Below are 14,393 nucleotides of genomic sequence, written 5' to 3' on the forward strand. Positions count from 1 at the left end.
GGTTTACTTGAGGTCAACCAGTTACTATTTGGGGTTATTATAGGTCACTGGGGTTACTATAGGTCATTGGGGTTACTAGAGGTCAAACTTGTTCTGTGCAGAGCACTTTGAGGTTACTTGAGGTCATTATTTGAGGTCAGCCAGCTAAGCTTTGGGGTTACTATAGGTCATTAGGGGTTACGTGAGGTCAACCAGTGGCTTATTGGGGTTACTAGAGGTCATTGGGGTTACTATAGGTCATTGGGGTTACTAGAGGTCAAACTTGTTCTGTGCAGAGCACGTTGAGGTTACTATAGGTCATTACTGGAGGGCAACCAGTTACTATTTGGGGTTACTAGAGGTCATTGGGGTTTACTTGAGGTCAACCAGTTACTATTTGGGGTTATTATAGGTCACTGGGGTTACTATAGGTCATTGGGGTTACTAGAGGTCAAACTTGTTCTGTGCAGAGCACTTTGAGGTTACTTGAGGTCATTATTTGAGGTCAGCCAGCTAAGCTTTGGGGTTACTATAGGTCATTGGGGGTTACTAGAGGTCAACCAGTGGCTTTTTGAGGTTACTAGAGGTCATTGGGGTTACTTTAGGTCATTTGGGTTACTAGAGGTCAAACTTGTTCTGTGCAGAGCACTTTGAGGTTACTATAGGTCATTACTGGGGGGCAATCAGTTAAGATTTGGGGTTACTATAGGTCAACCAGTTACTATTTGGGGTTACTAGAGGTCATTGGGGGTTACTAGAGGTCAACCAGTTGCTTTTTGGGGTTACTGTAGGTCATTGGGGTTACTTTAGGTCATTGGGGTTATTAGAGGTCAAACATGTTCTGTGCAGAGCACTTTGAGGTTACTTGAGGTCATTATTTGAGGTCAGCCAGCTAAGCTTTGGGGTTACTATAGGTCATTGGGGGTTACTAGAGGTCACCAAGTGGCTTTTTGGGGTTACTATAGGTCATTGGGGTTACTAGAGGGCAAACTTGTTATGTGCAGAGCACTTTGAGGTTACTTGAGGTCATTATTTGAGGTCAGCCAGCTAAGCTTTGGGGTTACTATAGGTCATTAGGGGTTACGTGAGGTCAACCAGTGGCTTATTGGGGTTACTAGAGGTCATTGGGGTTACTATAGGTCATTGGGGTTACTAGAGGTCAAACTTGTTCTGTGCAGAGCACGTTGAGGTTACTATAGGTCATTACTGGAGGGCAACCAGTTACTATTTGGGGTTACTAGAGGTCATTGGGGTTTACTTGAGGTCAACCAGTTACTATTTGGGGTTATTATAGGTCACTGGGGTTACTATAGGTCATTGGGGTTACTAGAGGTCAAACTTGTTCTGTGCAGAGCACTTTGAGGTTACTTGAGGTCATTATTTGAGGTCAGCCAGCTAAGCTTTGGGGTTACTATAGGTCATTGGGGGGTTACTAGAGGTCAACCAGTGGCTTTTTGAGGTTACTAGAGGTCATTGGGGTTACTTTAGGTCATTGGGGTTACTAGAGGTCAAACTTGTTCTGTGCAGAGCACGTTGAGGTTACTATAGGTCATTACTGGAGGGCAACCAGTTAAGATTTGGGGTTACTAGAGTTCATTGGGGTTACTAGAGGTCAACCAGTTGCTTTTTGGGGTCACTAGAGGTCATTGGGGTTACTAGAGGTCAAACTTGTTCTGTGCAGAGCACTTAGAGGTTACTTGAGGTCAACTAGCTAATATTTGGGGTGACTATAGGTCATTTGAGTTACTTGTGGTCAAACAGTCTCTACAGAGCACTTTGGGGTTACTTTAGTTCTTTGGGGTTACTTTAACTCAGCCAATTAACAGGGGATTACTTGAGGTCACATTCCATCTCTGGTGACCATGCTGGACTTGATTGAGTTCAACCATTTTTCTTGTGCCACTCTTTGAGGTCACCACCTCCAGCAGTGACACCAGCGCTTGAACCTGAGTTTGTATCCCTGTCACGACTCCTTCTGTTCCGTTTCGCACCAAGGAACCCCCGTGTGCTATTGCTGTGGCACACCAGGCTGCCATGGTGCCACTGTGGCATCAATCCCACCCTCACCCCAGCTTGCCCAGTGACTTTGAGTTCCCTTGTCACCACGTGTTGCTCATGACAGGCTCTGGCCCCTGGCCCCTGGCCTGGCTGTGCCTCCCAGTTCCATCCTGCCAATGTCCTGTGAGCACCTGCACCTCTTGGCCTGGCTGCACATGAGCTCCTCCTGCATTCAGTTTTATGGGGAGAAGATGTCGATCCCGAGGATCTGGAGCAGAGCAAAGCTCTCCAGCTCCCTCTCTTCTGGCTGGCACCTGTCAATCTCTGTGTCCCTCTGTCCATACTGACCTTTACCTTCTGCAGCTGCAGATTTGGTGAAACGTGTCAAAGACAGCCACACAGTTTGAAACCTTAGACCAGGCTTTATTAGACAATCATTAACATCACATGTCACTCAGGGTTAGCATTTAATCATCATCATCAATACACAGGTAAATAATTAGTCCTTAATAAACTTGGCCTAAATTAGCTGTGAGTCTCAAACAGGAGTGCTGGTATGAGGGGGCAGAGGTTGTGCCATGGCAGCCTTTAAGGTCTCAAAAGCTAAGGTTGCCTCATGGGGAAGGAAGGAAATAGCCAGGAGGGGAAGAACATAGTCAAAAAGGTGGACACAAAATAAACCAAGAAGAAAACTACAAGCAAGCAGTAATAAATAACTACAATAATAAATAAGCTGAGTAGGGGCAGCCAGAGCCCCAGTGCACTCACACCTCAATGCCCAGGCACTGGGGTTTGAGCAAAGCAGAGCCAGAATATTTGCTGGGATGCCACGGCTAGGGAGCCTCAGCTGAGTTCCCTCCCTGTCCTGGTGGGAGCTGTTCTTTTCCCATAGGGAGTGACAGTTCAGAGAACACACAGGAGTCACAGGCAGCCTGTGATGAAATGAGCCATCTGCCCTGATTTCGTGATCGTATCTAATTACTACTTTATTCTGTCCCTGTAGCTTTATGCTTGTCCCTTCTGTAGAGTATCTTTACAATCTTTACAAGGCCAAGCTGTCTGATACCAGAATACATTCTTCCACAGAAAAGAATTAAGAATAAATTTAAGAGAAAATACTTGTTTTATTTTTTCTAGTAATGACCCAGCACTTTGAGTTTTATTTCCTCTCTGTATTAGGTGACTTATCTGTTTGGGAACTCTCCAACTCAACCACAGTGCAGTTGCTTTAGGATAGATTATGAAATTTCTAAAAGTGTCATTAAATCAAAGCCAATAACCAGTGCAGAACTGTGAATTAGAAAACAGTGATAAGAATTAATCACACATTAAAATCCACCATCTATAGATAGAGATGCCAGAGAAAGGCACTGATTTAGCCGTGCTTGGGCAGGTGTAAATACATAAAAGGTTAAGGCTAATCAACATTTAGTTTCAAATCTGCAGAAATTTTCACTATTTTTATAGTTTTGGATAATGTGCTGAGCAGCTGCCATTGGTTTGAGGGGTCAAAACCAAAGAAGAGGGAGCAGTAACAGCTCTGAGAGAAAACCAGTCTCAGAAGCCCTTTCCATTCTACCTGCCAAGGCTCTACCTGCCCCTAACAAATGCCTGTGGGTTTCCACCTTTCACATCACGAGGTCTATTCAGCGAGGAAATGTCTGATTACGGTGCAGCAGTTTTACCCTTCTTGGATGATCATGTGCTCTTGTAATCAATTTTGTTTGAGCATGGGCATGACACAGCTTCTCGCTCATCACTCAATCTTCCCATCATTTCCTTCACCTTCTGGCAGTGCTTGGATTTAACATCTCAGGCTCTCCTTTGCCTCTTCCTGAATTAAGATAAATGTTCACAAAAAATCAGTAGAGAAAAAGACAAGGAATAACACCATCCTGAGGAAATGAATGTAACTGGATATGATTTCACAGAATCACAGAATGATTTGGGTTGGAAGGGGCTACAGAAAAGCTGGGGAAGCACTTTTGATAAGGGCATGGACAAGGGGGAATGGATTTAAACTGAAGGAGGATGAGTTTAGATTAGATACTGGGAAAAAAAATTCTCCACTTGAGAGTGGTGAAGCCCTGGCACAAGTTGCTCAGAGAAGCTGTGGCTACCCCATCCCTGGAAGTGTTCCAGGCCAGGTTGGATGGGATTGGAAGCAACCTGGGATAGTGGGAGGTGTCCCTGCCCATGGCCGGGGGTGGAATGGGATGGGTTTTAAGACCCCTTCCAACCTAAACCATTCTGGGATTCTGTGATGAGCCCGTTCCAGGTGACTGACTGCAGGCCTGAGAGCATATTCACAAATGCCTCCAAATCTTATTAACTTCACAATTCCTCCATACCCTGAGTTTTGATGCTAAGGCAGCCCAGCACTTACTTCTCTATTTCTTCCCTTTCAGAACTTCAGTACTGGGACTCAGACCTGCAGCTTCCCCAAATGCTTCTCCATGGCCACAGGGAGTGTGGGCAGACCATGAGCAGAGCATGTGGTGGCTGTCTCTGCTTCCCTCACTCTGCCCAGCTGTCTCATCCCATCCTGACTGGCCCCCTGTGCGCCCTGCAGCCCAAACAACAACCCGAACACCATAAAAAGCAACAAATCTCTCCAGCTGTGTACCCAGATGACCAGCCTCCTCCCTGCCTGACCTGCCTGCCAAGAACCCCCCAGCAACCCCAAAATGCTCCTGCATACCTGAGAATCCACATCTGCACAATGCCATTTCCTGAGCCGACGATCATTTGTTACCAGTCACAAGTTGTGCCACTCTGGAGTACCAAGGTCTGTGGTCCCCCTGTGGCTCTCACGTGGTGGTTTCCATCAGGACTCTCCAAGGAGGGCAGCTACCAAGCATGGTGGGGCTGGATTGACACCTGCCCAGGGCATCCTCCTCCTCCTCAGACAAGGACTGTGCCTCCTCTAAGTGTTCCTCAAACTCTTTGCCTGCCTCCTTACCTCCTCCTCAACACTGATAATGCTCTCCAAATGATGGACAAATCCACCACCCCTCCAAGGGGGAACACAACACCCCAGTCAGCTGAGGGGTGGGATGTGAAGGGGAACTGCAGAGACAAAGGGGAGGTGGGTTCCCTTTGCTCTATCACATCATCTCAGCTCTGGCCCTAACGCTGTCCTTTGTTTTTCTCTTCTCTCCTCCAAACAGGGCCTGGAGCGGTGCACGACGGTGGCAACGCGGCGTCCCGGGTGGCTTCCGGCCTCTGCCTCTGGGCCACCCTCCTCGCTCGCCTCCTCCTCGACTTTTGATAAGGGAGCGGAGGGTCCCGGGAGGCCTCGCCGCACCTCTCCCCCGCCGCGGGCTCGGCCGCCGCGCCGCCCGGGGACTCCTCTCCGTCGGACGGGCGATGCACCGGAGGACGGGCGGCGGTGCCGAGCGTCCGAGGATGGCCCCGTCTCCCACGTGCCAGGATCGTTCTCGCCGCCGGTTACGCTGTACAGACCCCACCACGTGCCACCAGACTGTCACCCGCCACCATCGCCCCGGGGGTGTGGCCCGGCATGGACGGTGCCCCCGGAGGCTGCCTCATCTCCAACGCTGGGGGCACGGAGCCGTCGGGGCGGGTGCCGCCCAGAGCCTTCACCGGGATGTCCGTCTCGTCGTCTCACTAAGCCGCCTATGCCCAAAAAGACCCCAAGGTTGAAGCCTCCTGGCTCTGCCTTCAGCCCTCTTGGTCCTGAATGTCAGTTCTCGTCGCCAAAGCTCCTCCCTAAGCACCCCGATGTCGCCAGCCCCCCCTCACCTGCCTCTGCTCCTGACAGGATGCTCGCTGGCCCTTTCGGAGAGGGTCACCCGACACAGCCTGTTGTCCTTCAAGGGTCACGCACTTCCCACTGCTCTTTATTCCAGCTGACATCGTACCCCTGTGCTTCCCACTAAAACCCCCTCACCTTCCTGAGGACATGAGGCTGCTCTCCCAGGAATGTGAGCCCTGGGGACTGCCACCAGCCCTCCTAGGGACTGGAGTCTTCTTGCTGCATCGGACAGCCAGGCCCTCACTCTTTGCTCCGGATCCCAGCCCACTCTGCTGCTGCCCCCCTGATGGCAGGGGCTGCCCCATGGCTCTCACCTTGATGCTCTGCCAGCACTTTTTGGGGAGGTTTCTCTGGACTTGTTTTCCAAGCACTTTCCAACCTGCACATCAAAAGCACAGCACCACCAGCGCAGGGCAGAGGCTCTGAACAACAGAGCGAAACACCAGCTGACAAGGCACTTTTGCTACAGTTCTGACGCTCATGACTGTCTGTATCTCTGCCCCTCTGAGGGCCCTGAGCTGCAATGTTCTCACTCTGCCTTGTCTCACGCCCACCATGTGCCCCTGCCTGAGGAAAAGTCTGATGTGTCTGACCCTGTGGAGGAGGCCTGGGCTCTGTCGGTTTGCTGTGCTGGCACAGCAGGGACAAGGATGGCTCCAATGCTCCCTGCTGCAAATTGCCTGAGACACCAAAACAGACACACCCAGACTCTGCCCTCTGCCTCTTCCAGCCACCCTGGGAGCTACCACCCATGGTGGCGGTAGCCATGTCATCTCCCTGCATATGGAATTGTGCTCCTGATGGCCTCCTGCACCATGGACGCCCTTGCCTGGTACATTGTGGCAGCCCTGAGCCTTCTGGGCACTCCATGGCCACCCAGGAATGCTTTGGGGCCACAGTCTGGGGATGGACACTCCCGTCCTGCTCCTGAAACGTCACACATGGCACCGGACCCTACTGCTGCGACAGGGAGACTCGACAACAGCCAGGCACCGAGCAAGCACACAGAGTGTCCCTTGTCCTGACCCGGCACCTCCCCGGGCCTTGTTCCTTCCTTCTCCCTCCATAAGTGAGATGACTTAAGAACAACGGCCACACACATGCTGTCTTCCCCACGCAAATTCTGCTGCTGCCCAAACCTGCTTTCTGTGGCTGCAAAGCAGCTGGGGTGCCAGCCCTCAGCACACAAGACGAAAAAACCACCCCGGGCCAGAGGCCATGATGGGCCAACACCCTGTCCTCTATGCAGCTGTGCCTGTCCTCATCCCTGTTCTCAATGGGCTGCCCAGGACCTGCTACAAAATCTCAAGGGATGCTCCTGCCCCCCCATCCTGGATGTTCAACATGTCCCATGGCTGATTGACAAAAAACGCCTGGCCCCAGGTGGGGGCTGCCCCAGTGCTGGCCTGAGGCGCTGGCTTACCTGGTGGACGGGGATCCGGCACTGACTGGGTGAGTCCGCGTCCTGCGGTCCCTGCGGTGCTGCTCTGCTTCTCCACTGGCATCCAAGAAAGGTGGCACTGTCAGCGATCTGGGTCCTCTGCCACGGCCCCGGGCATGTTTATCGAGTGGGGATGGCACTGTCTTCAGCCAGCACGGTGACACGCACATCCTCCCCCACATGCCTGCTCCAAAAGTACCCTGGGTGCAGGAGACACCTTGCCCTGATGCCTTTACTGGTGTGCACTGCCCCACAACAGCTCCCCGCTGCCACCCCGTGCCCTTTCCTTGGTCAGCCCCAAATTTCTGTCCCCACAGCAGAAATGCTGCAGAATCACAGGGCCAGAGGCCATGGCATATCAGAGAGTGGCAGAGACGAGACGCCACGACGCACACTGAGGCTGGCGGGCCTGGCACCAGGGCTGCCCCCATCCCATCCTTCTCCCTGGGTCGGGTGGGCTCCCCTGTCCCCTGCCGGGACGGCATTCGACTTTCTCGTGCCATGTAACGTGCCATTGTGAGGAACGTGTTGGCTGTCTGAGGCCGGCCCCGCCACGGCTCTGCCGGGTGGCAGACCCATTTGTGACCACTGCTCTCCGTGTTTGGATGCCCAGGGGGTGGCCGGGCACCCAGGGCGGGGGCAGTGTGGCTCTCGGGTCTCTCTCGCTGACGGCCGTGATGGCCGGTCTTGAGTTTCTGTCGATCATTGTATTCCAAGGGTGGCTATACTACCTGAGATTTGTGCATGTTACATTGTAGTTGTAACCTTTTCTAATTCGGCAAGAATAAGAGATGGTTGTGATTGTGCAGTGTATCAATAAAGTTTGACGAACTTTGTACCTTCGGGGCTTTGCTTCATGGGCCCCACGCACCCCAGGGAAGGGATGCGGTGCTGGGCACCTGCTGAGCTGAGCTGGGAGGGCTCCCGAGTGCCTGGGATCCCTGCCACTCCTGTGGTCTCACCCAGCACTTGGTTGGACCCTCTTTTGATTGTCCCCTGCAACAGTGATGCTTCAAGCCCCACAGCTGGGGGCCTGCTGCTGTTTGGGCCATCCCTCACCCCATCCATGCATCTCCCCTGGAATCCACCAGTGAGTCCCAGGTCCTGCCCACCTCTGTCTGCCGATGAGCACATGCCTGTTGATGGAGTCCCTGCAGGGTAAGGACTGTCTTTGCTCTCATCACTCACCTACGTTCAGTGGAAGCAGCAGGATCAGGGGCCTCTTTTCCACAACCGAGCCATTCCCAGCGTCTCCTCCATCATCCTGCAGCAACGCTCACTCTGACAACTAAAACCTACCCCCATGAAGGGATGCCTCTGCAGAAGATGTGCTCCCAAGGTTTGCTCCTATTGTGATCTGGCAGTGCGTGACACAGACCAAATGTCTTCATCAAAGGACAAAAACCTTGAGGACCAGGAGCAGAAGAGCTGTGACCCTCAGCATCTCCCTGACACGGCTGTAATCTCACAGCAGGCTGTGCCCTCTGCTCCCAGGGGATGCCTCACCTTCCCACACCATCAACCAGGAGAAAACATTCAACAAGCTCCTCTAAAGAGACACCTGCTGCCAGGAGACTGGGGGCAGTGGGACTGTGCCAGACCCATCTGAGTCTTGCTCACTTTGAGACCTCCTTTCGTCTTCCCCAACATGGAAATGAAAAGCCCAGTCCCAAGAGATTTTCCCTGAACCCCACAACAAGCAAACAGCTCCATCCCAGCACTGCTGAGATCTGCTGTGACCTTGCACATCAGGGACACCACTGCTGTCCCCCTCCAGTGACCCCAGCAGAAAGGTAAGTGCTTCTCAAAACCCAACAGCCTCCTGAGGGAAGGGATTTGGGAGGGATGTGCCACCTTGCCTGCTTTCCTCAATGTCACCTGCAGTGAATCAAGCATAGGTGACCACCATGGGAGGCTCTGCTTTGAGCCTCTTTCCAAAAACTCCAATCTACCAGGGAGCCAGGGCTGATTCGATGTAACTACCACAAAGCAACACTCACCCCTTGCATGTGGCCCCTGGGGATCCCACCACAATTCGAGCCTCCCTAATGCTTCCCATCTTCCCATGCCAGTTCTGCTGGATACCCAGTGCTGGACCTGTCTCCACTGGAGTGAATACCTACAGATGCCCAAATGCTCCTGCTCGTGGCACATCCTGATGCCTCGTCTGCACTGCCCCCATCGCAGAGCACGGGGAGGTGGTGCAGCCCCTCTCCAGCCACGGGATACCCTCCATCTCCCTTTCCCGGGTTGAGCAGGATGTTTCTCCATGGCTCTCAACAACACCCAACCTGTGCCTAAGGACAAGGACCTCAGCTGCTACATCCAGGGGGAGGGAGGGCATATTTCAGACCATGACCTCCATCCCTCCCCAGCACCAAGAGACACCCTTACCTATGTCAATAAATTATTACATAAACGCATCCATCGAGCCGCCTCTCTCTCTTTAACTTCCTCTTTGTCTGCTACTTTGGCACTGGACACTCCTTGATCTCCCACCTAGAACACCAAAAAATTTACAATTACAGAGAGGAGGTGAGGGAGAGAGCCCTGTTACCTCCACACCTATCCCCAGATCCCTCCCCATAACCCCCAAGCATCCGGGCATTGCCCCTCCTACCAGGTTTGCTCTACTCTGGCTGGTCCAACCTGGGAGTTGCAAGACCTGCATAAAGACCAACGTCATCATCTCTGCCATCCTGACCCTGCTACCTGTGCCCAGCTGTCTTGTCCCCACACCCTCAGTACCCTGTCCCTTACTTCGGATATACCACAAAGCCTGAGCATGGTTCTTCCCTTACCTTACATTGGTATCACTTGGACACTGCATGTCACACCTCGAGGCAACACCTTCCCATCCCTCTTCTCTGTGCTCATCTCTTGGGTTACATCACAGGGTCAAGAAATAAAAAAATCCTCACAAGAAACTGTCAAGCCATCAATAGCAACCAACATCTGATCCTGCTAATGTGCTGGGTGACCTGAAGAAACCAGCACCCCGGAGGCTACAGCTGAGGCTGAGGACCAAGCTCACTAAGCAAGCTTCCAGCATCACCAAAAACCAGCACCCTGACCAAGACAAGGCTCCACGGACAGCAAAATGCACCTACACCCCAGTGATCCTGCCGTGCTTCGCCTGTAGATAGCACTGCACAGGGGACCCTGCTCCTCACACCCACCTCACACCACTGTGTCTCTCCTTCCCACACGAGATTTGCTTCAGCTGCTCCACAAGCATCCCCTGCAATGCTGTGCAGCTGGGCCAGAGAGCCACACCGTGAGCTTAGGGGCGCTGAGTGGGGTCCTGAGCAGGGGAATAGGGCACAGCTGTGCCTCACACCCTCTCCAGCTACTCACCAAAGCCTTACCTGTGACAGCATGTTTGCTGGGCTCACCAGTGAGGTCCAGGGGCCATCTTTCCAATGCTCTCCTGGCCCATTGCGATGCCTCGGTGCTCCCATCTGCCAGCCCCGCTCCAGCACCCCTCCCTCCCCACATCCCTGCCCGTTCCCGGTGGCGCAAGGGGAGAACGCGGGGTGGCCCTGGCCCCCGCGGCAATGAGCACCACAACCAGACGGAGCGGCCACATGGAACAATCGTTTTAATGGATAGGCAGAGAGAGCCCCCTCGCCGCCCGCCTGCCCGCGCCCGGGCCCCCCGCGTGCCCCCCGCCGCCGGCCGCAGGGAAGGAAAGGAAATCGAAGGAGGAAAACCAATCGCAGGAGAAACCCCCGCTGAAATGGATGGTGAGGCAACAGGTCCTGTGCCTCAGCAGGGGCCAGTTGCTTCACCTTCTTTTTCTTATTTCTTTTGTGGGTTTTTTTTTTAATATATATATATATATATATATATACACACACACACGCACACACACACACATATACATACACATATATATATATATATATATATATAAAAAAATATAAAACTGAGCTATATAGATCTCCCTCTGTCCCTCAGCTCGCTTTATTCCACCGCAAAGGGGCTGGGGCCATGTGGCAAAAAGCGACGGAGAGGGGCCCCGGTCCCCCGTGACCCTTTGTCCCCGGTGACCTGAGGGTGGAAAGGCGAGGGGGGTTCAGGGACGTGTGGACCGAGACGCTCGTCTCGTTGAGAACCGATACACACCTAACTCCATATACAGCATGCAGTAATGGCAGCGGAAGGACCCTGCTGGGAACCGTGGCTAAACTCTAACAAAAAAAAAATTATATATATATATGTATATTTATATATACTGTATATATATATCCCATAAAAAGATTCAGCATCTCCCTCCACCTCAACGCGCGGCGAGTGTCGCCCGTGCCCTCGGCAGGAACTGTCCGGACGACCGCTTTTGGGCCGGTTTTGGGGGGGTTCAGCACAGGACTCCTCCTCCTCCTCCTTGCCGGGCTCACAAGCCTCCTTGGCTGGTCACCTCCTCGGCAAACAAACTTCTCTCCGCTTGCTCCCCTTCTCCTGGATTGTTTTTTTTTTTTCCTTTTTTTTTTTTTCTTTTTTTCCCCTCTTTTTTTTTGCATTTCTGTTTTTTAGGAACTAAGAGTTCTAGGCTCGTATCAGAAAATACAATTAATAAAATTAACCATGACTCAGAATCCCTTATCATTCACGATGTCCGCGGATGGTACGATGAAAGCGTGGCTCGATGCCGGTCTCCTTCCTCCCTTTCCCTTCACGGTGGTGTGGTAACTGTTGAAGATCTATATATCTATACATATATATATATATGTATACATGGAGAAATATATATATATATATATATATATTCTGAAACACAAATGGCAGCACAGTCCATGAGAAGACGGGGAAATCTCGGCAAAGGAGAAAACCGGTGTGTCTGGAAGGAGGGTCCCATGGGAGGGAGCAGCAGGCGGGCGGGGGCGGTGAAGAGGACAGGGCAGGGGGCAAGTGCCACACTCTGATGGCCCCATCCATCCTCCGTCTGGCCCGTAGCAGAGAATGGCAAAAACGGGGAAAAAGTGGCAGGGGACAAAAAAAAAAAAAAAAAAAAAATAGGGTGAAAAGAAAAAGACTCAGTCGCATTGCATCTTCAGCAGGAAGCCTTGGATTATTAATTTTTTCCCTTTTCTCTCCATTCCAAATTCCCGTTGTGGGGTTTTTTTGCGTGTTTTTCCTCTCTCCCCCTCCCCCAGGTGGCCTGGCCGGATACTCTCTCAATTCTTATGATTATTTTCGGAAACGGTGAACACTTCTTCTTCTTCTTCTTCTTTTCTTCCTCTCCTTTCTGCTTGCACTCGCTGGCCATGGTCGTCGCCGCCGCTACTCCGCGGGCCGGCTCTCGGGTCAAAACTGGCGGGCGAGGTGGGCGAGCGGGAGGAGCAGCAGCCACGCGCAGCCGCTTCGCCGCCACGCGCCGTTGTTCCCGTCGTGCACTGCGCCGGGGCCTGCGGGAAGGGACAGGAACGCCCTCGTGGTTGGTCACAAAGTCAACAAATAGCAGAAACCATGAGAGAAAGATTAAAACCAAAAAAGTCCCGCTATTTGGGGCCCTGGTGGTGTTGCACGTGGTGGGATTGCTCTGTGGTGGAGCTCTCTGGGTGTCCCCCTCCATCTGGGCTGTCCTCAAGAATGCAGGAACAGCCGTCCGTGTCCCCACCAGTGCTGGTCTTTGGGACAAGATCCCCTGCGGTTCCTTTTCAGTCCTAAGTCTCCATCCCGAGCCCACTCCCTGTGCATCACCACCATCCGACCTCCCTCAGCCCCCTTCACCCTCCTCCAAACTGGTCCCAATTTTCCAGCCATACTTGTAGGGGAGATGATCGTTTTTGCCCAGCACATTCTGCCCGCCCCAGGGCGACCACCCTGTTGTTCCCCACTAGTGTCCCTTGGGAGGGACAGTAACCACCTGCCCACCCTGCAGAGACAGTGCCAGCAGCACTACGTTGAGGAGTTGGTGTTTTGCACCTCTTCAGAGTCTCTGTGGGGCTCAGCATGGGCCCAAACCACCTCAAGGAGATGGGATGAGGAGGCTGGTCAAGAAGAGCCATGCCCACCCATCTCTGGGGACCACAGGGGGTGAGGAGTTCAAAGCTCACTGTGGGAAAATATGTGGAGGGTATCTTAGCCAATGGCTTTCACCAAAACACCCATTTTTTCACCAAATAGTTGGCCCAGGAGAAGACTAAGGTGGGAAAAGACCTCAGAAAGGCATCCATGCTGGTGTCCTGTGGAAGCAGGGCTGACCACAAGGTCTGATTCACAACTGCTTTTGAAACCCCAGGACACGTCCCCTCACTTTGAAACCTGACCGGGGCGCTGACCATCAGTAACCATCTGGTTTCCCACCAGTAACACTTCCCAGCACACTCAGACACCTCACAAATCCAGGCACCAAATCCAGGTCTCACACACTACCTCCACAGACATCTACAAGTCATCCCAAGGACTGACCACTCAATTCATCACAAATGAAGCCACCCCAAAATCAAGATGACACCAAGCCAGTTGGCCGGACAGTAAGATTGCACAGCAGAGAGCTGGCTGTTCTGGCCAGGAATGACACCAGGAAGGGGACCAAATGCCTGTCCACCCTTATCTCATCCCATAAAAAAGACACTGGAAGCATCCCAGAGGAGGAAGGACCTGCCACAAGGCCCACTAGGAAAGCTGCCCAAAGGCATCCCTGCTTTGCCCTGGCAATGGGGAGGGAACGGGTCACCATGGGATGGGGACAGGCATGCAGAGGGCACAGACCACCACCAGACAGGCACAGGAGGCTGGCGGGGAGGGGGCAGGATGGGAGGGCGGCTAAGAAAGCCCTAATTCATCCCTACACCAGTGAAAGCAGTGGGGTTGTGGGGCAGGAGATCCAGGCGGTGGGTGCTGCGGCTCCCGCTGAGATGAGTTGTGGTGGGAGCCAGAGGGGCCCAAAGGGAACAGCAGGGGAAACACTGGCGTTGTGGGGGACCCCCAAATTACTGACCTTTCCAGGGTGTCAGAGCGGTAGTTGTCTCTTCTAAAAATTAAAGAACAAGTGAAAGTTAAGGCAAAAGGACAATGGAAAGCGCAGGCTCGAGACACCTCCCTCAGCCTGCCTTCAACCTAGGGCAGGAAAACCAGTGGATGGGGTAGAAATGGGATCTGTTGCCCAAATCACACTCCACTGCTGTGGGGCCATGGTCCCCTCATCTCGGAGGGAATGTGAGATGAGCTGAATACGGGACCTCAGACCTG

General features: G+C 52.8%; 2 protein-coding genes and 1 long non-coding RNA gene across 14 annotated transcripts in view; 1 reads left to right on the top strand and 2 right to left on the bottom strand.

The window, feature by feature from the left end:
- OPCML (opioid binding protein/cell adhesion molecule like) overlaps positions 1–7,180 on the top strand; it is a 109,182-nt gene extending 102,002 nt beyond the window's left edge. For all 4 annotated transcript variants that reach the window (XM_068994783.1, XM_068994786.1, XM_068994789.1 and 1 more), the window contains one exon: positions 5,148–7,180. In XM_068994783.1, the coding sequence (XP_068850884.1) occupies positions 5,148–5,248 (101 nt within the window). In that variant the 3' untranslated portion in view covers positions 5,249–7,180. The remainder of the gene's footprint in view (positions 1–5,147) is intronic.
- LOC138098319 (uncharacterized) lies at positions 2,439–10,332 on the bottom strand. The gene is made up of 3 exons (XR_011146584.1): positions 9,998–10,332; positions 9,591–9,695; positions 2,439–3,811 (listed from the first exon to the last, which is right to left on the bottom strand). It is a non-coding gene; the product is annotated as an uncharacterized lncRNA (long non-coding RNA).
- Positions 10,333–10,869: 537 nt separating this feature from the next.
- LOC138098250 (protein CEPU-1) overlaps positions 10,870–14,393 on the bottom strand; it is a 458,933-nt gene continuing 455,409 nt past the window's right edge. For 8 of the 9 annotated variants that reach the window (XM_068994678.1, XM_068994681.1, XM_068994675.1 and 5 more), the window contains 2 exons: positions 14,143–14,175; positions 10,870–12,604 (listed from right to left, as the gene is read on the bottom strand). In XM_068994678.1, coding sequence (XP_068850779.1) covers positions 12,504–12,604; positions 14,143–14,175 — 134 coding nt within the window. In that variant the 3' untranslated portion in view covers positions 10,870–12,503. The remainder of the gene's footprint in view (positions 12,605–14,142; positions 14,176–14,393) is intronic. The other variant, XM_068994676.1, reaches the window with a different exon arrangement.

The sequence above is a fragment of the Aphelocoma coerulescens genome, chromosome 24 (genome assembly GCF_041296385.1).
Source record: "Aphelocoma coerulescens isolate FSJ_1873_10779 chromosome 24, UR_Acoe_1.0, whole genome shotgun sequence".
Lineage (NCBI taxonomy): Eukaryota > Metazoa > Chordata > Aves > Passeriformes > Corvidae > Aphelocoma > Aphelocoma coerulescens.